The sequence below is a fragment of the Bufo bufo genome, chromosome 2, assembly GCF_905171765.1.
Source record: "Bufo bufo chromosome 2, aBufBuf1.1, whole genome shotgun sequence".
NCBI classification, from domain to species: Eukaryota; Metazoa; Chordata; class Amphibia; order Anura; family Bufonidae; genus Bufo; species Bufo bufo.
In genome coordinates this window covers 510,018,135-510,045,119 of record NC_053390.1, presented here as the reverse complement: position 1 = coordinate 510,045,119, position 26,985 = coordinate 510,018,135, and the positions used below count along the sequence as shown (strand labels likewise).

Genomic DNA, 26,985 nt, shown 5'->3' with positions numbered 1-26,985 from the left:
CACCCATGTACAGTTGATTGACGTCCGAGTTCTCCGCAGTGTCCCGTAAATCCTGCGCTGTCCCGTTTAGTTTTCGGCGCACGCGCAGTGAGAAAGCCGGCAGCAGGAGCGAGTCCTTCACTCACTGCGCAGAATACTAAACGGGACGGTGCAAGCATGGGATTTATGGGACACTGAGAACTCGGACGTCAATCAACTGTACATGGGCGTGCCAAAGGGTGAGAAGACGGAGCCTCTAGGTGCTGCAGCAACGCCCCAATAGCACCTAGAGGCTCATTAGCATATTATACAAGTCTTTATTTTGAGGGAACGGCGGCAGGCAGGCAGTAATAAATCATACTGTTACGTACTGCTGACATTAGCACAGCACTAATGTCAGTCAGCTACATAACGATGTTTCTCATGACAGAAACCCTTTAAGCTCTTGCATCCTTTCCCCCCCCCCCCCAACGTATAGGTTAAATGTGGGACAAAGACATGATATGAACACAACCTTAACGTAAAATGGGTCATCAGAAAATGACCCACTGATTGAATTGAGTTTATGTTTATAAATATGTTTTTGGTTATTTTGTTTTCACATTTTCCATGTCACCATATTAAAAACACAAAGTATCTTGAAATCTTGCAGTTTTCACACTGACCACTAAGCCTCACACTGGGGTGACACTTCCTGTTCAATAGAGATCATTTCTCAACAGCCATATTATTACCATTATCATAAATTCACATCTGTGTCGGAGGCACCGTTCAGGGCTTCACTTGCAGATTCTGTTTAAGACACCAGAAAAAAATCCTGCACGCTGGATAAATTCCAGACTCCGAAATGGAAACCCATTCTAGTCAATGAGTTCCATTCAGTGCCGTTGGGGTCAGCTATGTACCGAATCTGGCACTAGAATGGAGACGAATGATGGAAATAGATAGTGGTGATGTGAACCACTATTCACAACATGCTCATGTCCTCCCCCTCTATGCACAATGACCTCCGCACAGGTCACGGATCATGCCTAGAAGACTCTCTCATAAAAGTCAATGAGTCATCTCCTAAGGCCCATGTAGCTGATGTAAGGCATCTCTCTAAATGCTGCTCAGGCAAGATGGCTACTACCCCCCAACTAAAATTACAATTGGAAAATAAAAATATATCTGTAATTAATTATTCATTTAGATGAAAAGCCTTAAAGGGACACTGACAGGGCCAATAAGCATATTGAGGTATATATATGGCAGTACAGGTCTTATAATGGGTATTACAATCATCTAAGTATCCCCCCTGTCCACATTATACATACAGTAAACGTAAGTTTTATAACCTGCTCCAACGGTCTTCAATCTGCCCAAGGGGCGGCGTTTGACCTCTCTTGCGCCCAGCCAGCCTCCCCCAACTGCCGCTTTGAAGCGCCGCCCAGCTCATGAATATTCAGTTTGCTGGGCGGCTTCTGCGGTCCCCGCTCTGAAGCGCTGCGCTTAACAGTGCCCGGCGCATGCGCCGGATCTTGTGAAGTCCGGTACAGTAAGCGCCGCCCAGCTCATCAATATTCACTTCGCTGGGCGGCGCTTACTGTCCCCGACTTCACAAGATCCGGCGCATGCGCAGGGCACTGTTAAGCGCAGCGCTTCAGAGCGGGGACCGCAGAAGCCGCCCAGCAAACTGAATATTCATGAGCTGGGCGGCGCTTCAAAGCGGCAGTTGGGGGAGGCTGGCTGGGCGCAAGAGAGGTCAAACGCCGCCCCTTGGGCAGATTGAAGACCGTTGGAGCAGGTTATAAAACTTACGTTTACTGTATGTATAATGTGGACAGGGGGGATACTTAGATGATTGTAATACCCATTATAAGACCTGTACTGCCATATATATACCTCAATATGCTTATTGGCCCTGTCAGTGTCCCTTTAACATTCACACCGACAAGTAACTACTGTTTCACCAGGCTTGACAACCTTCTGAAGGAGCATTTTGCCGTCCTATAAATTGCAAGGACACAAACAGAACACATACTCTTTGTTCTTCTCATTGACGCTGGCTCCCTTCCTGAGCAACAACTCTGTTATCTGCTTCCTTTTTGGATGGAGAGAGGCCACTGCACAGTGCTGTAAGAGGGAGCAGAACTCATATTAGACACAAAGAAAAACAAGTCAACATCTAGGTAAAGTGTCTAAAGGCGCACTTAGATCGTGCAGCATTTTAGGACATCGGCTCTATCTCGGTTATATATTCCTAGGGCAGTCTTTCCACAGCTCACACTGATGGAGTCCTTCAGTCATTTATCAAACGTCTAGCTCAGAGATACAATGCGCCAAGCAAAATGTAAGAGGGTGATCAATGGTAAATTATGCTCCTCTGAAAACAATTTCGATTTTGTAACTGCAGTGCCAAGGATGAGCAATGCCCATGTCATCTAGGCGAGTAAGAAGCCAGAGAATAAATTGTCTACTTGGTACACCGGGCTGAAACCAAGCATCGCCTCTGAAAAACTTTCTGTTAGGCAGTGAAAAAGCAGAGCTCACCGAAGGAACTGGAGAGAGATTGTATTCAGAGGGACTCATTCTTCTACATATGCAGGCATGAAATAAGCCATCACACCCACACCAACGGCAGAATCTTCATCCATGTGAGGGTTGAGATGGATAAGTGGAATTGGGGAATAATTCACCTCTCATTTCATATTAAGATATGAAGATCTGCTGTACGACACATTGTGGGGGAGACTTATCAAAACTGGTGCAAAGGAAAACTGGCTTAGCTGATCTGAGTAACCAGTTTCCTTTATACCGGTTTAGATAAATCGCCCCGTCTCTCTAGGGATTCTCATACGGCAGCTTTTGGATGTATTATGTTAAAGAGGACCTGTCACCTCTCCTGACATGCCTGGTTTAATAGCTCCATGCATCCCCCATGTAATAACAATTCTGGAGAATCTATTCTTATGATTCTATGTTGTACCATTCCTGCATTATTTCTACTAGAAGTGATGAATGAATTTCTATTAGTCTGCAGTAAGGGCACAGAGGGGTGGTAACCAGTTGGGGGTGTGTCCCTGCACAGATTCACTCTATCCAATCAGTGCCACCATTTTCAGTCTGCGCAGGTACACGCCCCAACTGGTTACCTCCCCTCTGTGCCCTTACTGCAGACTGCTAGCAATTCAGTCATAACTTCTACTAGAAATAATACAGGAAAGGTACAACATACAGACATAAGAATAGATGCCCCAGAATTGGTATGACACGAGGAATGCATGGAGCTATTAAAATAGGCATTTTAGGAGAGGTGAAAGGTCCTCTTTAAGTTGATACTAAATGCAGAACAGGTATAGCAAAGACTAAGGCCGTATAAGCTCACAAGTCCAATACTCCGGGCTCATTCTGAACTTGTGTGCATTCAATGTCATGCCATATTCTAGTAAAAGCACCCTACTATGGCACACTAGGAGTCTGCTATCACCGATTCAAAAGGACTTGATGTGCCGCCATAAAGGATCCATGCACATCTATTCACATTCATCCATTTAAAAATACATGTCTGTAAAGGTTCTCTCTACTTTGCCTTGCTCAAGAGAGAAATACTGCAAGCACGAATTAATATTGATACATTAACAGTTCAGATTCTTAGGCTACTTTCACACTTGCGTTCGGAGCATCTCCCCCCCCCCCGGTTGCCATGGTTACCGATCGGAGCCCCAGCGATTAAACTGGGACTCTGATCGGAACTCTCCACTGCCACCAATGATGGGGGAACGTGATTTTAACTAGGAAGGGGGGGGGGGGGGGGGGGGGGGATAAGATGTGAGGCCGCACTGGCCACCAATGATGGGGGATTCGGAACGTGATTTTAACTAGGGGAGGGGGGGGGGGGGAGAGATGTGAGGCCGCACTGGCCACCAATGATGGGGGATTCGGAACGTGATTTTAACTAGGGGGCAGGGGGGGGGGAAGATATGTACACAGTTCTTTTAGTATATTCTAACTTGAAGCGTCCCCATCACCATGGGAACGCCTCTGTGTTGGAATATACTGTCGGATCAGAGTTTCACGATCAAACTCAAATCCGATGGTATATTCTAACATAGAGGCGTTTTGGGGACGCTTCAAGTTAAAATATACCATCGGATTGGAGAAAACTCCGATCCGATGGTATATTAATAGGGACTCCTGACTTTACATTGAAAGTCAATTGGGGACGGATCCGTTTGAAATTGCACCATATTGTGTCAACGTCAAACGGATCTGTCCCCATTGACTTGCATTGTAAGTCTGGACGGATTTGTTCGGCTCCGCACGGCCAGGAAGACACGAAAACGCTGCAAGCTGCGTTCGGGTGTCCGCCTGCTGAGCGGAACGGAGGCCAAACTGTGCCAAACTGATGCATTCTGAGCGGATCCGCATCCACTCAGAATGCATTGGGGCAGTACGGATCCGTTCGGGGCCGCTTGTGAGAGCCTTCAAATGGAACTCACAAGCGGAACCCCGAACGCAAGTGTGAAAGTAGCCTTAAAGAGGTTGTGTCACTTCAGCAAGTGCCATTTATCATGTAGAGAAGGTTAGTACAAGCCACTTACTAATGTATTGTTATTATCCATATTGCTTCCTTTGCTGGCTGGATTCATTTTTCTATCACATTATACACATTTTGATGGTTACAGACCACCCTGCAAACCAGAAGCGGTGGTTGTGCTTGCAAAAAAAAAAAAAAAAGCACTAGCCTACGTGCGCTCCCACGATCCCAGTCACCAGAGACGCCGGCACTTTTTCGTATAGTGTGCAAGCACAGCCACCACTGCTGGATTGCTGGGTGGTTGTAACCATGGAAACGAGCAGTGCACAATGTGATGGAAAAATGAATCCAGGCAGCAAGGGAAGCAATATGGATAATCATAATACATTAGTAAGTGGCTTATATTAACTTTCTCTACATGATAAATGCTATTTCCTGAAGTGAGACAACCCCCTTAAGTTGTCTAGCTGAGGAGAGGGTCATTCAAAATATGCATCAAAGAAGAAGACAGACAGGTCACGTAATTTTGCAGTTTGACAAATGAGTCTCTCTTAAGGACGACCTGTAACTTCTCCTGACATGTCTATTTTAGTAATTACTTACATCCTCCTTGTAATAAAAATTCTAGCAAATCTATTCTAAGGACTTTGTTGTGCCATTCCTTTATTATTCCTTCAAGAAGTTATGAAGCACTAGCATTGCTTGCAATGAAGGTCCAGATGGGTGTCCCTGCACAATCTGAAATCATCCAATTAGTGCTGTCAGTGTCAGACTGTGCAGGGACGCACCCCCAACAGGTAAGACCCATGAGGACCTTTACTGCAAACTACTAGCAATCCATTCATAACTTCTATCAGAAATAATGGAGAGAGTCATTCGAACAGATGGTTATTACATACTGAATGCAAGTAGTAACTAAAACGGACATGTCAGGAGAGGTGACAGATCATTATGACCTTTCCGGGACAGCTAGATCTGCAGGACCATAACATGGGACAATTACCATGACTGGCATGAGACAACTTTATTAACAGGCAGATGTCTCTTAACAAATTAGGGTGATCTCTGCCCTGATGTGCACCAGAAACTGAAGTCTACACCAGCTACTGGCGAAAGTCATAGTAAATGCGGGGGGGGGCGGGTGTCACAATGCCCACCCCAGAAAAGTGCAAAAAAGCTGAAAGGTTGCAAATTATGGTGCACACATGGCATGCCATAATCTGCGGCTTTTTTACGCCACAGTAGTGGTGTAAAGAGCTTGAGAGATGTCCCCCAATGACAGCCTAATGTATTCTTCCTATGTGAAATGAACTCTTCTACTACTACTACATTTTACAACTGCGTCTCTATTACACGACACAATCTTTGAGGTGGTATCCAAGTTAAAGGGGTTCTCTCATTTCAGCAAACAGCATTTAGGAAGTTAATACAAGGCACTTACTAATGTATTGGGACTGTCCATATTACCTCCTTTGCTGTCTGGAGTCATTTTTCCATCACATTATACACTGCTCGTTTCCAGGGATTACGACCTCCCTGAAATCCAGCAGCAGTGGCTGTGCTTGCACCATAGGAACCGTGAGAGTGTGCATAGGCTTGTAATACAGCAGCTCCCATCCGAGCCACCTTATATCTGTGCTGCAGCAGTGAATAATGTGATGGAAAATGAATGCAGCCAGGAATAGAGGCAATATGGTCAATCACAATACATGAGTAACTGCCTTATATTAACTTTCTCTACATGATACATGACATTTGCTGAAGTGAGACAACCCCTTTGAGTATTAAAGGGGTTGTCCGGGTTCAGAGCTGAACCCGGACATACCCTTATTTTCACCCAGGCAGCCCCCCTGAGGCTAGCATCGGAGCATCTGATGCTCCGATGCGCTCCATTGCCCTGCGCTAGATCGCGCAGGGCACAAGCTCTTTTGTTTACAATAACACACTGTCGGGCGGAGGCATCCACCCGGCACTGTGTTCGGTGATGTCACTGGCTCTGAGGGGCGGGCTTTAGCTCTGCCCTAGCCGTTTTACTGGCTAGGGCAGCGCTAAATCCCACCCATCAGTGCCGGTGACGTCAACGGGGTTCCTGTCAGCCCCATGGAGAGCCCCGGTACGTCACCGGTTCTCCAAAAAATGCCTTTGCCCTGCGCGATTTAGCGCAGGGCAAAGGAGAGCATCGGAGCATGAAATGCTCCGATGTTCATGTCAGGGGGGCTGCCGGGGTGAAAATGGAGGTATGTCTGGGTTCAGCTCTGAACCCGGACAACCCCTTTAAATAGGAGGTTATGTTTCACAAAGTTTGTTTCTTTGGCATCGCTGCTTCAATTTCAGGCAAAAAAAAAGTTTATTTTTAGGCAGCGCTATTCAAATAACACTATCATTCCTCCACAAGTGGAACCCAAGCCCTCTGTTCTCACCAGTGCGGTCTCATGGGACTGCGGTTGCTTAAAATTGATGATCTCCAAAGCAAGTGTCTTCTTCACTTTGGCCAGGTCTGCCTCCCTGGCAGCTTGTAGCAGAGAATGTCCTTTGAATTCATCTGCAATTAAAGGTTTGATGCGTGAACAACTTTGTATCAAGTCTAACCATAAATGATTTCCCAACACCTAAACAGTAGAAATACCCGACACTATCCTTTTAGTGTTTTTACATATGCAGTATTATGACACAATGAGCAGAACATACTAGAGCCCAGCTGCGATGCATCAGACTGGTGACAGATGGATAGAAGATAACAGATATAAGGCTACAGTCACACACAAAAAATGAAAATGAGACAGTTTTTCATGGCCATTTTTAAACCAATTTTGCATCCATTTTTATGAATAAAATTCCAACCCCAGCAGTATACATAATGTCCCCCATAGTGGCCCCCAGAAGTAATAACGTTCCTGGCTGTTAAAAAAAACGGTCATGTGAATACCCCACTGACTTCAATTTGTTCTAAAAATGTCCGCGTGACAGACGTTACAAAAACGGTCATCACACAGCCATTTTTCACTGTAGTGTGAATGTAGCTTAAAATTTATACTACAAACATTTGTCTGCCCCTCAAGTTATTTTATTCTGCACTAATCATTTGCATTTCATTAACTGATACACTGTTACTACTGATACACCGCCTTGTCACTTGAACAGATTTCATAATTTGCCTATAGTCCTAAGGCTACTTTCACACTAGCGTTCGGAGCGGATCCGTCTGATGTTTCATCAGACGGATCCGCTCCGATAATGCAGACGTTCGCATCCGTTCAGAACGGATGCGTCTGCATTAAAACTTAGAAAATTTTCTAAGTGTGAAAGTTGTCTGAGCGGATCCGTTCAGACTTTACATTGTAAGTCAATGGGGAACGGATCCGCTTGAAGATTGAGCCATATTGTGTCATCTTCAAGCGGATCCGTCCCCATTGACTTACATTGTAAGTCTGGACGGATCCGCTCGCCTCCGCACGGCCAGGCGGACACCCGAACGCTGCAAGCAGCGTTCAGGTGTCCGCTCACTGAGCGGAGCGGAGGCTGAGCGCTGGCAGGCGGATGCATTCTCAGTGGATCCGCCTCCACTGAGAATGCATTGGGGCCAGACGGATGCGTTCGGGGCCGCTCGTGAGCCCCTTCAAACGGAGCGCACGAGCGGACACCCGAACGCTAGTGTGAAAGTAGCCTAAGACTGTTTTCGCCTTATCTTGACATATGCCTTATACGCCCATAAAAATTTAAAGGGAACCTGTCACCAGGATTTTGTGTATAGAGCTGAGGCCATGGGTTGCTAGATGGCCGCTAGCACAGCCGCAATACCCAGTCCCCATAGCTCTGTGTGCTTTTATTGTGTAAAAAAACCCGATTTGATACATATGCAAATTAACTTGAGATGAGTCAGAGCTTGAAAATATGACTCTTCTCTGGTCACACAAGTAAGATATGACTCTTATGTTAATTTGCATATGTATCAAATGGTTTTTTTTACTCAATAAAAGCACACAGAGCTATGGGGACTGGGTATTGCGGATGTGCTAGTGGCCATCTAGCAGCCCTTGTCCTCAGCTCTATACCCAAAATCCAGGTGACAGGTTCCCTTTAAAGGGAACCTGTCACCTCTACTATGCTACCCTCACTGAGCGTTTCAGAATGTTCATTGTGTTACCCTAAACATATAAATTACACTTTTAATTTCATTTTCAGACTAATTCAATAAGTATTATGCATTTTTGTACTTCTCACCTTTTATGCAAATTAACATAAGAGTCATATCTTGTGTGACCAGAGAAGAGTCATATTTTCAAGCTCTGACTCATCTCAGGTTAATTTGCATATGTATCAAATCGTTTTTTTACACAATAAAAGCACACAGAGCTATGGGGACTAGGTATTGCGGATGTGCTAGTGGAGATCTAGCAACCCATGTCCTCCGCTCTATACCCAAAATCCAGGTTCCCTTTAACTTTTATTACAGCTGAATCGTTATTACGGACCATTAAATCTACCCATTTAAAAACTATCAGTTGTGTTGCCTATTTTTTGTTAATGGATCAATTTATACTCAGTTCACTATCTGGACTGTGATTCAAAAAGGGGCTGGAAGCTGCACACTGGCTCCAGACTTCCCCTAGTCTTATGCTGAATACACTTGTGTTTAGGCTGAATACACTTGATGCCAAATGCCCTCCATTATTATGCTGAATACACCTTTGTTAGGCTGAATACACTTATTGCTGAATACACTCCATTATTATGCTGAATACACTCCATTATTATGCTGAATACACTCCATTATTATGCTGAATACACTCCATTATTATGCTGAATACACTTGTGTTAGGCTGAGTACACTTATTGCTGAATACACTCCACTATGCTGAATACACTCGATATTAATAGGCTACACCCCTGCTTTAAAAACACCCTCAATGACTGTCGCCCGAAATGTTTCGCCAGATAACCTGGCGTCTTCAGGGGATCGGACACTCTACGCATTGGTGGGCGTGGCATGGATGTTTTATAGACTCCCACGGTTGCATCATGTCTCTATACCAATTATGTGATCCATTACATTACATTTGTCATCTGCTTAGCCATTGGGCCAGATATATCAGACGCTTCACCCTTAGGAATCCCCACGTATCGCCTACTATCCTCCCAAATCTCGCGTTATCTTACCTAGTCCCGCGCCGGCCAGTAACCCGCTGCACTGTGTCTAGACACATCGTTAGGTCATAGTGCACGTAAGGATGCACTATGACCCGAAGCTGTCTGACATCAGGAGCATGGGGAAGAAGATGGAGGAGCTGTGGACCAGCGTCCCTACAGGAGAATTAAGTCTTTTATTTCACTGGCGCTGGGGACATGGCTAGGAGGGGGTGCTGGTGACACTGAGGGGGCAAGCTGGTGGCACAGCAGGGCTGATGAGTTTTTATAAAGAAAAATGTTATTTTAAATCAATTATTTATTATTAGTGTACCCGATTAAATCGATTGAATACTAGATTACAAAAATAGTCAATAGCTGCAACCCTACACAGAAGCAAAAGAATGGGTGAACAGAGCAGCAGCCGTGCCCACCAGAGGGAGTGGAGCGGCAGGTGGCACAAAGTGCCGCTGTAACATAGACTTACACTATTTAGGTAAAACAACAGTCTGTAACTCTGTCAGGGCTCCAAATGGCGACCAAAATGGTCACCAATGCGACTTAGAATTTACAAATGGCGACAAGACTTTTTAGTCTTGTCGCCATTTGCGACTAGACCCGCCACAGCTCTGCAGTTGAATACAGCGGCGCGCACAGGAGATGATAGTTCTCTGCCCCGCCGCCGATGTTCTTCTCAGCAGCAAAGTGGAGGAGTCTCTCCCTCCCCCCTGTGCTGCTGCTGCCGCCAATGCCAGCAAGAAGAGAGACAGGAGGAGGAGGGGAGGGGCTGTGGCCACTGCGCCACCAATGAAGATAACTGACCTGTTAATACAAATACAGGAAGCGGGTGCGCACTGCGCCACCAATGAAGAAAACTGACCTGTTAATACAAATACAGGAGGCTGGTGCCGTTACCAAATAGCCAGCACCCGACCTCTATGACAGGGAGCTGCGATCAGCGGCAGTTAACCTCTCAGGTACAGTACCTGAGGGGTTAACTGCAGCGGATCGCAGCACCCTGTCATAGAGGTCGGGTGCCGGCTATTTGGTAACGGCACCAGCCTCCTGTATTTGTATTAACAGGTCAGTTTTCTTCATTGGTGGCGCAGTGCGTGCCCCCCCCCCCCCCCCCCCCCCAACACCCCAGTATAATAAACATTTGTGGCGCAGTGCCAATGAGGGTTAAAAAAAAAAAAAATGGAAAAAAAATGAACTCACCTCCTCCAAATTTATCCCGTAGCGGCCAGTCTCCTGTTTTCTTCAGGACCTGTGGTGACGTCACTGAGCTCATTACATGGTCCATTACCATGGTGATGGATCATGTGATGTACCATGTGATGAGCACAGTGATGTCACCACAGGTCCTTTGACAGGTCCTGAAGAAAGAACAGGAGACCGGCAGCTACGGGATCAATTGGAGGAGGGGAGTTCATATTTGTTTTGTTTTTTTTAACCCTCAATTGACCTACTTAGCATTCTGTATTAAAGAATGCTATTATTTTCCCTTATAACCATGTTATAAGGGAAAATAACACAGTGAATAGACTTTCATCCTAGCAACCATGCGTGAAAATCGCACCGCATCCGCACTTGCTTGCGGATGCTTGCGATTTTCACGCAGCCCCATTAACTTCTATGGGGCCTGCGTTGCGTGAAAATTGCTCAACATAGAGCATGCTGCATGCAACACACAAGTGATGCGTAAAAATCACCGCTCATGTGCACAGCCCCATAGAAGTGAATGGGTCCGGATACAGTGCGGGTGCAATGCGTTCACCTCACGCATTGCACCCGCGCAGAAATCTCGCCCATGTGAAAGGGGCCTAAGGGTGAATAGGACAAGGGTTCCAGCCCCTAAGGGGGCAAATAGTAAGTAAAAAAAAAAACAAACAAAAAAAACACTGAGGCCCCTTTCACACGGGCGAGTATTCCGCGCGGATGCGATGCGTGAGTTGAACGCATTGCACCCGCACTGAATACCGACCCATTCATTTCTATGGGGCTGTTCACATGAACAATAATTTAACTCACCTTAGTCCACTTGATCGCGCTGCCGGCATCTCCTTCTGTCTCCTCCTTTGCTGATTGTAGGAACAGGACCTGTGGTGACGTCACACCGGTCATCACATGATCTTTTACCATGGTGATGGATCATGTGATGGACTATGTGACGACCGGAGTGACGTCACCACAGGTCCTGTTCCTACAATCAGCAAAGAAGGAGACAGAAGGAGATGCCGGCAGCGCGATCAAGTGGACTAAGGTGAGTTAAATAATTTTTTATTTTTTTTTAACCCCTCCAGCGCTATTTTACTATGCATTCTGTATTCAGAATGCTATTATTTTCCCTTTTAACCATGTTATAAGGGGAAATAATACAATCTACAGAACACCGATCCCAAGCCCGAACTTCAGTGAAGAAGTTCGGGTTTGGGTACCAAACATGCACGATTTTTCTCACGCGAGTGCAAAACGCATTACAATGTTTTGCACTCGCGCGGAAAAATCGCGCATTTTCCCGCAACGCACCCGCCTCTTATCCGGGCCAAAAATATGACACCCGTGTGAAAGAGGCCTAAGGCTACTTTCACACTTGCGGCAGTGTGATCCGGCGGGCAGTTCCGTCGTTGGAACTGCCTGCTGGATCCGCCGATCTGGATGTGACTGAAAGCATTTGCTTGTCATGCAGACAGACGGATCCGTCTTGTATCTTTTTACACATTTTTACCAGTCTGCACATGCGCAGACCGGAAGGACGGATCCGGCATTCTGGTATTTTGAATGCCGGATCTGGCACTAACGCATTCCTATGGGGAAAAATGCCGGCATTCAGGCAAGTCTTCAGTTTTTTTTCGCCGGAGATAAAACCGTAGCATGCTACGGTTTTATCTTTTGCCTGATCAGTCAAAATGACTCAACTGAAGACATCCTGATGCATCCTGAACGGATTGCTCTCCATTCAGAATGCATGGGGATATGCCTGATCAGTCCTTTTCCGGTATAGAGAGCCTGTGACGGAACTCTATGCCGGAAAAGAAAAACGCTAGTTTGAAAGTACCCTAAAATATTAAGTTTAAATCCCCCCTTTCCCAATTTTACATATAAAATATATAAACAATAAATAAATAAACATATTACATAGCGCTGCGTCCGAAAAGTCAAAACTATTAAATTATTAAAAAATATCTCCTATGCGGTGAGCGCCGTAACAGAAATAAATAAATAAAAACCATGCGATTCGCCATTTTTTAGTCACCTTGTCACCCCAAAAAATAGGATAGGACTGTTCTATTATGGGCCAAACATTTCATAAAATGCGAAATGAACGCGGCTTTTTTCGGTGTTTTTTTTTTTTTGCATAGTATTGAGTATCGCAATACTTTTTTATGGTGACGAAAGTGAATCAAAATTTTGGGATCGGTGTAGCGTTGTCACCATAGGACACAAAACAACCCTCCCCCTTGCCCATATGTGGCTGAAGGCTAAAAGGAAAAAACACATTTCTTGAGAAATTTCTTTATATCACCTACAGGTTAATCTCTCTTTGAGCTCTGGAGTAGGTGCCATGTCTACTGCACTTTTTCCATGGCAATTGACTAGTGTTGGATCTGCACCATGACTCAGCAGCAAGGAGCAAACTTCAACCCGATTCTTTGATGCAGCCTCATGTAATGGTGTAAACTGCCAGAGATCCATGGCATTGACGCACGCTCCATGCTGAAAAAGGACCGATATGTTAGAGGACAAAAATCTTCACAGATTACAAAATTTTTACCATTTCATACATTATCATTCAGAATACACAAATACAAGGCACAAACCAACAGAGCGCACAGAACTGCAGTAAAACCTAATGGGCAAGTATACTGAGACACTGAAAAGGGTTATACAGCCCTATAACACCTGAGGGTCCAGAAAGGGACAGGAGAGGTGCATTCAGAACCAAATCAATGTATACACAATGGGAATCATGAGGGTAATATTTCAAGTCAGGTTTGCCCAAGCCTGCGTGGTTTACTTTGCGGTGTCACACTTGATAAATTTGGTGCATCTTCAACTTTACACCTTTGTTCAGAAACGCTACTCCAGTTTTTAAACACCATTCTTCCTACTGAAGTAAGTTTATGACTTTAAAAAATAAACAAAAAATAATTGACCTGGGAGGAAAAGGACATTTGGTGACGTCACGGCACTCATCACATGGTCCATCACGATGGTGATGGACCATGTGATGAGCGCAGTGACATCAAAAGGTCCTTTTCCTCCCAGGTCATCGAAGAAGAAGAAAGAAGACAAGCCGGGCTGAGGGAACAAGTGGATGAGGCGAGTTAAAACATATTTTTTCTTTTTTAACCCCTCCATCCCTAATTTACTTATTAAAATCTACAGAATACCTAACCTAAACCCGAACTTCTGTGAAGAAGTCCAGGTTGGGTCTGGGCACCACATTCAGTTTTTTCTCACGTGCATGCAAAATACATTGCACTCGCACGGGAAAAACTGAATAATGCAAATCGCATACAAAACTCACCCCACTCACAGGCAAAAATCGCACGATTTTCCCACGACGCACCCGCATCCTATACGACCCTCACACACGACGCCTGTGTGAAAAAAGCCTTAAAAAGTGTAAAAGAAATAAAAAATTATATATAAAAAAAAAGAACAATGTAAAAAAAATCTAATCACCCCATTTCTCCAAAATTTATATAAAAACAATAAAAAAATAAACATCATAGGCATCGCTACGTGTGAAAAACGCCCATACTATTAAAATATAAAAATATTGATCCCATACAGCAAACCATATGAGAAAAACATAAAAATAGGCGATTCACCTTTTTTTGTCATGTCACTTCCCCAAATAAATTTTATAAAAAGTGTCATACACACTCCAAAATTGTATCAATAAAAACCACAGACCATCCCGCAAAAAATGAGCCCCTACACAGCTCCATACACATAAAAAATACAACAGTAATAGGGGTCTTAATATGGCAATGCAAAGACAAAATTCGTTTCAGTATTAAAACACAAGAAAGGGACGTGGCTTGTGAGTGCATGGAGTAAGACGCACTGTTCACTGCTCCTGCAAAAATCCTGCTCATTTACACTGGAAGCGCACTCAAACTGCCTGAAATTACTTTACCTGGGGTGAGGAAGGTGTCCGGTGATTGCAGTGACAAAATCGGGAGCCTGAAAATGCCGAGGAAATCGTCCAAACTGGCGAAACAAGACCGCATGGAGAAAGGCCAAGATGGCGCCGGAAGTGGAGAGGGGTCGGCGCTGCAGGAGACGGTGAGCCAGAGCGCGGCTGCTAAACTCAGTAAATATGCCAGACTGGACGGTGGAGTGGGCGATTCGGCCAGCGATAAAGGGAATGATATACCTACCTCCACTGATCAGGAGGACGGATACATGGACGGTGAGGACCCGGTTTTTTCCGGTCAGCCGGTGCTCAAATCTGCAGTCCCTGCAATAGTTCCAGGAGACCTGCGGGTTGATTCTACAAGGGAGCCCACACTGAAAGATATAATGGTGGCGGTGGCAAGCTGCAACAGTACCCTTAAAGTGCTAGCAGTACAAGTTGGCAGTCTGAGATCAGATGTGTCCATAATCAGGCACGACCTGCACAAGATTTCTGAGCGCACTTCAGATTTGGAAAAGAGGGTGTCCTCACTGGAAGACGTTATTCAACCTCTGCAAATGGCGTCAAAAACGAATGGGAAAGATATAGCTGCCTTATACGCCAAAGCGGATGATTTAGAGAACAGATCGCGGAGAAATAATCTGCGAATTGTTGGAATGCCAGAAAAAACAGAAGGGGCCAATGATACAGAGTTTGTGGAGAAATGGTTGCACCAGTTATTCCATGAGAAGGGCCTATCTTCCCTGTACGCGGTTGAGCGGGCGCACAGAGTCCCTTCGCGGCCGCTCCCACCAGGCAGGCCTCCTCGCCCCATACTGGCGAAGATTTTACACTTTAAAGATCGGGACACTATCCTACGCCAGTCAAGGGACAATGATGAGATGGTCATGAATGGGGTCAGAGTGTCCATTTTTCCGGATTATTCCAATGAGGTGCAGCGGAGGAGGAGTAGATTTATAGATATAAAGAAAAGGCTCAGAGTGCTACAAGTTCCGTACGCCATGTTGTTCCCGGCTAGATTGCGAGTGGTGGCATTGGGTTCCACCAGATTCTTTGAGGACCCGGAAGAAGCAACACAGTGGCTGGACGTTCACGAGCGACAACTGAGAAGTGGGGCCCTGGACACTTGAAGGAAACAGTTTGCAGTTTGTGTTCACTTTATATGCATAGGATTGCACCCTAATGTCACTTTAATGTTATACCAGTTATAAAGTGTATTGAGTGTTGCTACCACACGGTAGATCCTGATGCAGGAGTAGGAAGTTGGGATAAGAAATGTATTTCCCAGTTGTGGAGAGGATTCTCTACCTGAGGGAGAGTGTTGGAATCAGAAGTGATTTTTGTTTAGCATTGGGCATGGTGCTTACAGATTGCCCTGAGTTAGAGTTGGATGTTTGGGAGGGGGGGTTGGGGTTACTTTTCAAAGTAGCCTGATTACTGGGGAGGGGGAGGGACGGGGGGGGGGGGGGGGGGAGGGTGACAGGTCAGAGATGGGTGAGGGGCGTGAATTATGAGAGAGTGACATTAGTATGGGGTGTGAGATTCAAACATGCCGTAATCTTTCATCATGACACAGGTGATTAAAGTGTTGAGCTGGAATGTGAGGGGAATGGCTGATGCACGAAAACGACAATGTATATTTCAATATTTGGGTCGGTTTCAGCCAGCTATCTGCTGCTTGCAGGAAACGCATTTGTCCAATGATAATGTGCAGTGGCTGAACAAGAACTGGGTAGGACATGTGGTACATGCAATCCATTCCTCTCACTCCAGGGGCGTAAGTATGATTGTGCATAAAAGTATAAGGTACGAACATCTGAAGCAATGTGTGGATGCTGAGGGCAGGTATGTGTGTGTAGTGTGCAAGATTGATGGGATCCCGGTGGTGTTGGTGTCAGTGTATGTGCCTCCACCTTTTGCTTCCCCTTTAATAAGGGATATTATGACCTTTGTGGCGGACTTCCCTGGACTGCCGTGGCTGCTAGTGGGGGACTTCAATTGTACATTGAATGACTCCATAGATAGATGTCGGGTAGAAGGTGCCAGTGGATCACCGGGGAGTGTGGCTCTAAAGAATATTATGAGGGAAACTGGTTTACTTGATGTTTGGAGGCTGCGCAACCCGGATAAGCGGGTGTTTTCATGTAGATCTGCTACGCATCATTCATTATCACGCATAGATCTGGCTTTGGTTAATGATGTTATGCTACCACTGATAAGAGATGTTGTTTATCACCCTCGGTCGTTGTCTGACCATTCCCTGGTGCAGGTTGATTTGTGCCTGGGCGTGCTTAGGCAGGGACCGAGGTTGTGGAAATGTAACCCGCATTGGTTGAATGTACTTGGTGATTTGTCTGAGATTACTCTGGAGGTCAGGGAGTACTTTTCTATTAATGGAGGGACGGCTTCAATTCACGGGGTTTGGGATGCCATGAAAGCGTTTCTGAGAGGGGTACTGATCAAAGAAATAAGTAAGCATAAATCTAAATCCAGAGAGGCAGATGTTAAAGCTCATGTACAAGTAACAGAGGCTGAAAGGGAGTTTGGTAGAATCCCCACCATGGCTAATAGTGAGGCGCTGGAGGTAGCTCAGGAACAACTGAGGTGTCACCTACTACAGGCTGCAGAGAGGTAACGTAGTTTTTACCGCCAAAGATCTTTTGAGGAGGGAGAGAAAGTTGGGCATCTGCTCTCAGTGGTTTCTCAGGCACAGAGGGGTTCATCTTGTATACAAGAGCTAATGGATGGTAATGGGTATAGTAGCCAGGATACAAAAGGGATATTAGATATTCTAAAAGGTTTTTATGTCTCTCTCTATGCTTCCAAGGCGTCTAGCTCGGAGGAGGCCTTGTCCGCCTTTCTGGCTGAGGCTCAGCTATCAGTGTTATCAGAGGAGGATAGAGAGAGACTGGAAGAGCCGATCACGCTGGAGGAGTTAGAGGTAGCTCTTGGGGGGATGGCGAATGGTAAGGCGCCGGGGGCAGACGGTATACCAGTGGAGGTGTATAAAAAGTTGCAAGGGATACTTCTTCCTGAATTACTTAAGGTTCTTGAATATTCTCTGGAGACGGGTTCGCTACCACATTCTATGCAGGAGGCTATCATAGTAGTTATTCCTAAGCCTGGGAAAGATCCCAAAGTTCCTGATTCTTATAGACCAATTTCGCTATTAACAGCAGATGTGAAGCTCATGACGAAGGTGTTGGCGAACAGGCAGTCCAGGGTAATACTAACTATAGTGCACCCGGATCAAACGGGCTTTATGCCTGGGAAATCGACTGCTATAAATATCCGTAGAGTATATGCCAGTCTGAATATTCCAGCAGATAATGGAGGAGATAGGGCCTTACTTGCGTTAGACGCCGCCAAGGCGTTCGACAGTGTTGAATGGAACTACCTATGGGAAACATTGAGAGTCATGGGCTTTGGTACTCGATTTATTCAGTGGGTGAAAGTGTTGTATTCAAGCCCAAAGGCACGGATCAGAGCTAATGGGGGGCTGTCAGATAGCTTCTCTTTGGCCAGAGGCACCAGACAGGGGTGCCCATTGTCACCCTTGTTGTTTGCGTTAGCAATTGAACCACTTGCAGCCCTTATCCGCCTGTCACCTCATATTGTGGGGTTTAGATATGGTGAGACGCAAAATAAAGTGGCAATGTATGCTGATGACACTGTTGTTCCTGGGTGACACTGGGGGCTCTCTGGATGCGGCCATGGCTTTAATAGATAAATTTGGTGGCTTCTCTGGGCTTCGGATAAATTGGCAGAAGTCTGCCTTGATGCCGGTAGACGGACAGGCACTCTCTGGTGTGCAGGAAGATAGTTTGATTCCCTGGGTGGGCAAGTTTAAATATCTGGGGTTATATATAACACCTAGACTGCTAGATTTTGAAGAGCTTAATTTAACTCCTTTGCTAAATACCTTTAGGCTGAAGGCAAGGACATGGGGTAGACTCTTTTTGTCGGTGGTGGGCAGAGTGAATCTCCTAAAAATGGTAATGATGCCTCAGTTACTATACATATTGAATAATGCCCCTGTATGGATCCCAGTTGAGAGATTTAGGAAAATACATTCGATATTTAGAGATCTTATCTGGAAATATGGTCAAGCTAGGATTAAGCTGGAGACGCTGCAATATCCCAAGTCTGAAGGTGGCTTGGCTGTCCCTAACGCCTGGATTTATTTCTTAGCCTCTCAGTGTCAACATTTTAAGGGTTGGATGGAATTTCAGCTACCAGATGTGACGGGGAAGATACTGCAACACTGGTTGGGTAGTAGGGATCTTATGGGTATTCTGGAAGGTGCAGGGATGCATGGGGGGAGAGAGAAAGTGACGCTTATAGAGCTTATGAAAAAAGTGTGGGCAAAGGTGAAATTGATTAGGGGAGTTGGTGGGGTAGGAGAGCTTTACCCAATATGGAACAATAACTTGATGCCAGAGTTCATTTCTCTATCAGGAGTCCGGAATTGGGAATCCCATGGAGTAATGAGGATAGGTCAATTGATCGAGACTAATGTATTTAAATCATTTCAAGATCTACAGCAGGAATTCAACATTCCTAAAGTATGGTTCTATCAATACCTGCAACTGAGACACGCCTATGATGTCACGATAAGGAAGGGATGCATTATTGCAAAAATGGATGTGGTCCATAAACTGGTTCTCCCAGCTGGAGGAAAGAGAGGTTTGATATCACAGGTGTATACTCTGCTTTTAGACAAATTTTTGATAGATTTCCCTCTTACAAGGATGAGAAAATGGGAAAAGGACCTGGGGGACATCCCTAAGGAACAGTGGGAAGATATATTGGAGGCAGTCCCGAGAGTGTCTGTAAGTGAACAGGGCAAGCTGTCTCAACTGTTTATCATCCACAGAGTCTACAAAACTCCAGTGTTTTTACGGAAAATTGGGATTAGAACTGATGACAATTGTCCAAAATGTATGGCGGAAGGTGCAGATCTGTTTCATATGCTTTGGTCTTGTCCAGTGCTAAGTAGATTTTGGGATGAGGTGTTGACTTTGATTAATCGTAACCTGGAGTTGAGGGTGCAGAAGGACCCAAAGATATGTGTGCTGGGATATGTGAAGGAGATTGGTGGGGGAGAGGCGGTCAAGGTGGCAGTTGGGAGACTATTGTATGTGGCCAGGAAGCTGATTGCTTTTAGGTGGATCCAGGGGAGTCCGCCAACTGTGGATGATTTTGTGATTTTAGAGAGGGGAGTGTTTGTTAGGAGAGGATGTCCTCAGAAGTTTGAAAAGTTGTGGAATGAATGGTTGTCTCACACTCATGTGGTAATATAAAAAGGTCTAGAAAATTCATGCTCTGATTTGGGGGGGGGGGGGGGGGGGTTGGCAGTTGGGGGGGGGGGGGGGGGAGGTGTTGGGGTTTTAACAGTCAAATAACTCTGTAAATGTTTTGTCTTTATCTTGGTATATTCATTATGTACAATGACTGTGGAAGATATATCAAATATATGGACATATGATAATGTTTTATACAATTCTGTGTATTTGAGTTGTGGAGGGGAGAAAATATCAGAAAAATTGTGACGCAAATTGTCTTGTGATATGCCAACTTTATTTGAACAATAAAAACTATTTGATTGAAAAAAAAACACAAGAAAAACTATATAAAAGTGGTATCACTGCAGTTATACTAACCCAGAGAATGAAGATAACAGGTCAATTTTACTGCATAGCAAACGTAAAAACAAAATCCATAAACTGTGGCGGAATTGTGCTTTTTTAAATAATTGTACCCATTTAAAAAAAAAAAAAAAATCATTAAAAATGGTGCCATTAGAAAGCACAACTTTCCCTGCAAAAAAGCAAGCCCTTATATGTGAATGAAAAAAAAAAAATTATAAAAAGTTATGGCTCTGGGAAGGCTGGGAGTAAAAAACAAGGGAAGGGGAAAAAAACAAAAAACGGAAAATGGCCCAGTCCTGGAGGGGTTAACCTGACCACCGTCTAATGATGAAAAATAAGAGGTGGAATCTGATTGGTTGCTATGGGCAACTAAGTCAGTTTTCCTTTACATGAGTTTGATAAATATCTCCCATAACGTTTAATCTGTGCAACAAAATAACAGGCAAAGCCATGTAGGAAATAGACTTATGTCACTGTCAGATTGCATTTGACCCCATTTTGCCTACAGTTATAGCGCTAATTACACACACATTATATATATATATATATATATATATATATATATATATATATATATATATATATTTATATATTACAAAAAAGGACAGCATTCCATAGTAAAAAAAATAATATATATATATATATATATATATATATATATATAATACAAAAAAGGGCAGCACTCCACAGTAAAATATATTAAAATATTTATTTTTACTATGCAGTGCTGCCCTTTTTTGTATTATATATATATTTTACTATGGCGTGCTGCCCTTTTTTGTAATATATATATTAGGGCTGCACGATATATCGAAAAAAATAATCAAATCGCGATAATCGCCAAATGCGATATGGTGATTTGGCCGACCCGAAAATGCTCCGATTATATATGAAGGGGCCCCGCACACAACGGGCTTTGTGTGTAAAGTATTTTACTACTGTCTGAAACAAGCTCTCTCCTATTGATAAAATGGCCAGCCTCTGTACTCACTTTCACTATGAATGCACTGCAGCGAGCGGGCCGGTGCGTGACTGACGACACTTAGTCACGCTCCTGCTTCCTGAATTAAGTGGGAGGAGCGTGACTAAGTGACGTCAGTCACGCGCCGGGCGGCCCGCTCGCTGCAGTGCATTCATAGTGAGAGTGAGTACAGAGGCTGGCCATTTTATCAATAGGAGAGAGATTGTTTCAGACAGTAGTAAAATACTTTACACAAAGCCAGTTATGTGCGCAGTTTAGGACACATGAGGGGACACATAGGGCCAAGAGGGGGACCAGCATAAGATGCTATGTGTGTGTCTTATGCTGGCCCCCCTCATGGCCCTATGTGTCATAGCACACATCCCCCACAACAGTGTCCCCCACAACGGCGTCCTCCACAGATCCCCCACAACAGTGTCCTCCACAGTTCCCCCACAACAGCGTCCTCCACAGATCCCCCACAACAGCGTCCCCCACAACAGCGTCCTCCACAGATCCCCCACAACAGCGTCCCCCACAACAGCGTCCTCCACAGATCCCCCACATAACAGCGTCCTCCACAGATCCCCCACATAACAGCGTCCTCCACAGATCCCCCACAACGGCGTCCTCCACAGATCCCCCACAACAGCGTCCCCCACATAACAGCGTCCTCCACAGATCCCCCACATAACAGCGTCCTCCACAGATCCCCCACATAACAGCGTCCTCCACAGATCCCCCACATAACTGCGTCCTCCACAGATCCCCCACATAACTGCGTCCTCCACAGATCCCCCACATAACTGCGTCCTCCACAGATCCCCCACATAACAGCGTCCTCCACAGATCCCCCACATAACAGCGTCCTCCACAGATCCCCCACATAACAGCGTCCTCCACAGATCCCCCACATAACAGCGTCCTCCACAGATCCCCCACATAACAGCGTCCTCCACAGATCCCCCACATAACAGCGTCCTCCACAGATCCCCCACATAACAGCGTCCTCCACAGATCCCCCACATAACAGCGTCATCCACAGGTCCCCCACAACAGTGTCATCCACAGGTCCCCCACAACAGTGTCACCCACAGATCCCCACAACAGTGTCACCCACAGATCCCCACAACAGTGCCATCCACAGACCCCCCATAACAGTGCATCATCCACAGATCCCCCATAACAGTGCATCATCCACAGATCCCCCATAACAGTGCATCATCCACAGATCCCCCATAACAGTGCATCATCCACAGATCCCCCATAACTATGTCATACCCAGCCGCGTCAGCGGCTCATATGGGAAAATCCAAGCAAATAGACCTCTAGCACAATTCCCTTAAAATATTGCATCGCATATCGTTATCGCCATTTTTAGGGCCCTAATCGCAATCGCACAAAATTCCCATATCGTGCAGCCCTAATATATTTTTACTATGGAGTGCTGCCCTTTTTTGTATTATATATATATATTTTACTATGGAGTGCTGCCCTTTTTTGTATTTTATGTATTGGGTAATTGCTTATTCCCATATGGCATTGCACCAACTCATTGCTATTGTCTGTGCTGCCATTTTTTCTTAATTCTACGTGGCATTGATTCAACAAGGTGCTGATAGCATTCTTTAGAAATGTTGGCCCATATTGATAGGATAGCATCTTGCAGTTGATGGAGATTTGAGGGATGCACATCCAGGGCACGAAGCTCCCGTTCCACCACATCCCAAAGATGCTCTATTGGGTTGAGATCTGGTGACTGTGGGGGCCATTTTAGTACAGTGAACTCATTGTCATGTTCAAGAAACCAATTTGAAATGATTCAAGCTTTGTGACATGGTGCATTATCCTGCTGGAAGTAGCCATCAGAGGATGGATACATGTTCTCATTCTGTTTACGCCAAATTCGGACTCTACCATTTGAATGTCTCAACAGAAATCGAGACTCATCAGACCAGGCAACATTTTTCCAGTCTTCAACAGTCCAATTTTGGTGAGCTCGTGCAAATTGTAGCCTCTTTTTCCTATTTGTAGTGGAGATGAGTGGTACCCGGTGGGGTCTTCTGCTGTTGTAGCCCATCCGCCTCAAGGTTGTGCGTGTTGTGGCTTCACAAATGCTTTGCTGCATACCTCGGTTGTAACGAGTGGTTATTTCAGTCAACGTTGCTCTTCTATCAGCTTGAATCAGTCGGCCCATTCTCCTCTGACCCCTAGCATCCACAAGGCATTTTTGCCCACAGGACTGCCGCATACTGGATGTTTTTCCCTTTTCACACCATTCTTTGTAAACCCTAGAAATGGTTGTGCATGAAAATCCCAGTAACTGAGCAGATTGTGAAATACTCAGACCGGCCCGTCTGGCACCAACAACCATGCCACGCTCTAAATTGCTTAAATCACCTTTCTTTCCCATTCTGACATTCAGTTTGGAGTTCAGGAGATTGTCTTGACCAGAAGCACACCCCTAAATGCATTGAAGCAACTGCCATGTTATTGGTTGACTAGATAATTGCATTAATGAGAAATAGAACAGGTGTTCCTAATATTTTTTTAGGTGAGTGTATATATACACACACACACACAAAGTAGATAACAAGGCAGCACTCCGGTCTTCAGTGAAGAAAAGTGTATCTTTTATTAAACTTAATGCAACGTTTCAGCTCATCTCTATGGAGCCTTTGTCAAGCACTGATAACAGTGCTCACAACCAGCGTATATATAGGGGTGGTACTCAAATACATATCATTATCTCCAATCAATCAATAAACATGATTTCAAAATAATTTTTTTTTTAATAAAAACAATGTGAATCAGGATAAAGTGCATTAGGGTACTTTCACATTTGCGGCAGAGGATTCCAGCAGAATGTATGCACACTGATGGGATCCCGATCCGTCTAACAAATGCATTGAAATGCCGGATCTGTCTCTCCGGTGTCATCCGGAAAAACAGATCTGGCTTTTTTTTTTTTCACATTTTTTGCGGTCTGCAACGGATCCGTTTTGCCGGAACACTCTGGGCTGGATCCGGCATTAATGCATTTCAATGGGAAAAAAATGCGGCAAGTGTTCCGGGAATTTTGGACAAAGAAACCCGCAGCATGCTGTATTTTCTCTGTCCTGAAAAGGCAAAAAGACTGAACATCCTGATGCATCCTGAACGTATTTCTCTCCATTCAGAATGTATGGGGATAAAACTGATCAGTTCTTTTCCGGTATTGAACCTCTAGGACGGAACTCAGTGCCGGAAAAGAAAAACGCTAGTGTGAAAGTACCCTTACATAGTTACAAGATCAGGATTAGTAGTCAAACATGATGTATAAAAAATGTGATTTCAATGTACATAATATATTATATTCCTCAAAATTCATAATTGTGATTCATTGATGCTGCTACACAAATCATAAAGTGCACCTGTGCTAATAAAGTGCATAACTGTGCCAAGTTAAAAATCACGATGCGCTCACCCATAATAATCCCACATGTGATGGCTGTGTCGACATGAATAATGCCGATGGACTCCGATCCACAATTATGAGGGGATGCGACCTCCAGTTGTTGCTGGGGTTTGGGTTCCCATTTATAGACATCCCTCGCCTTATTAGTAATACTATAATTCAGGTAATTACCTGCTACTGAATCGCCTGGTCTTTATTTTATCTTTCCCATTGTTTTACATATTGTCACGACCCGCACTGTTATAGGTAAAGGATGACTTTGAGGTAGCGAGTCTCACCACTATGAGTTACCCTGTCATGCGCAGTGAACAGCCGAAGATGCGGTGAGTGCCGTTACAACTGTGGAGATAATGATATGTATTTGAGTACCACCCCTATATATACGCTCGTTGTGAGCACTGTTATCACTACTTGACAAAGGCTCCATAGAGATGAGCTGAAACGTTGCATTGCGTAAAGATTTTCTTCACTGAAGACCGGAGTGCTGCGTTGTTACCTACTTTTTCTATCGATTGTGGATTATTCTAGTCCGAAGTCCTACAAGGATTTTGCACCTGGCACCTTGGAGTGCTGCTATTTTCCCTACGTTATATATATATACACACACACACACACCCTTACCATTTGTGTTATCACTTTTCACACGTAAAACATTCCACTAAACAATAACAATGGATGATTTTAACCAAAATTATCATTTCTTGTATTAAGTTTAACAAAAGACAATATTTTAGCCAACCAATGACAAAATATCATTGTTTGAAATTTCTCTCTGTGAGATAATGTTTTTAAGTTTGTACGACTGTAAGGGCTAACATGTGTAGGCTGTCAGTGTATTGATTGTTAACAGTTCAGTTATCCACCTGCTTCTGTATAATGCATTTGGCCACCTTTATTGGTGTATTCGCAGGCAATTACTGGAGTTTTTTAATAGGCGAATGAAGGAGTTGTATGCGAGCTATTTTACAAGTATTACATGTAAACACTGAACAGTCACACACGACTATGAATTGTCAGACCACTTGGATGTTTGCAGAATCAGTTTGCAATCGTCAGCGTCAGAAAAGTCACTCACCTTAAGTAATAATTCTGTGACTTCAAAGTGTCCATAGGAACAAGCATTATGCAAAGGCACTAACCCGCTATAAGTGAGTAAAAAAAAAAAGAAGCAAAACAGAATATTAAGAAAAGTGTAATTTTGAAAATGAAATAATGTCAGCATAGCATATACATACAGAAATTTCCAGGCACATTAGTCTCATCACATAGAGCTTAGATATACAAAAATCTCAGCGGTCAAATTGGCCACCGCTTAGTTCCAGTAGCTAAGTGGAAGTCTGGGAGCCGGTGAAAGGAAAAGTGAAAAGCCCAGCGACAAACTGAAACTTGGGAGAGAAACTACAAAGATTTATTTGCCAACTCCACTACTGAAAAAGGTTTACCTCAGAGTGGTAAACACATACTTCTTTCAACATTTAATTCCACCAAGTAAAGTAGCTGATACAATTAAAAGAAGTAGTCCCAGTGAGTAAAGCACTGAAAAGATAATGAAAAGTAAGCAACTATCTAAAATACCTTAGGGGAATGTATTGAGGCTGGTGCTTCTAACAGCAATCTTATTAGGAACTCTGGCATCCGGTGTATAAAAAGTATTAATAATCTTAACATTAATGATTTTGGCTCATACTGGGAGGTCTGTGCGCCTAAAAATGAAATCTATGCTAGCAAATGGCTGGCATAGATTTTTAGTGTAATGTGCAGCAGTTTTCTGGCATGCATATTGGTCACCATCAGGCTGCGGAGGTCCCACCAGGCTCGCCTCCTAACCATCCATTTTTTTTTTAAAGTGACGAGGGTAAAAGAAAACTGCTAACATATCACACGTTTTGGAGCAAACCTGTACTTGCGCCAAATCTGTGTCTTTTCTACAACAGAAAAACTGGCGTAGAGGATTGATAAATTCCCCATTGTGTTTCAATTTCTCACCAACTCTGTACATCTTTATTGAACTCGGAAAACTGACTTTACATGTTACAATAATATACCACACCACTGGGCCCACCACTAGGGCCCACCAGTAAAATTCTTTCTGGGGGGCCACTGTACAGCTACATTTAAATATTACCTGACCGAATGTTTGCAAAT

At 44.4% G+C, this 26,985-nt stretch overlaps 1 protein-coding gene across 3 annotated transcripts in view; it reads right to left on the bottom strand.

The window, feature by feature from the left end:
- Nucleotides 1-26,985, bottom strand: part of TNKS (tankyrase) — a 246,026-nt gene that overhangs the window by 72,982 nt on the left and 146,059 nt on the right. For all 3 annotated transcript variants that reach the window (XM_040417872.1, XM_040417873.1, XM_040417874.1), the window contains 4 exons: nucleotides 25,916-25,982; nucleotides 13,153-13,339; nucleotides 6,919-7,040; nucleotides 2,003-2,094 (listed from right to left, as the gene is read on the bottom strand). In XM_040417872.1, coding sequence (XP_040273806.1) covers nucleotides 2,003-2,094; nucleotides 6,919-7,040; nucleotides 13,153-13,339; nucleotides 25,916-25,982 — 468 coding nt within the window. The remainder of the gene's footprint in view (nucleotides 1-2,002; nucleotides 2,095-6,918; nucleotides 7,041-13,152; nucleotides 13,340-25,915; nucleotides 25,983-26,985) is intronic.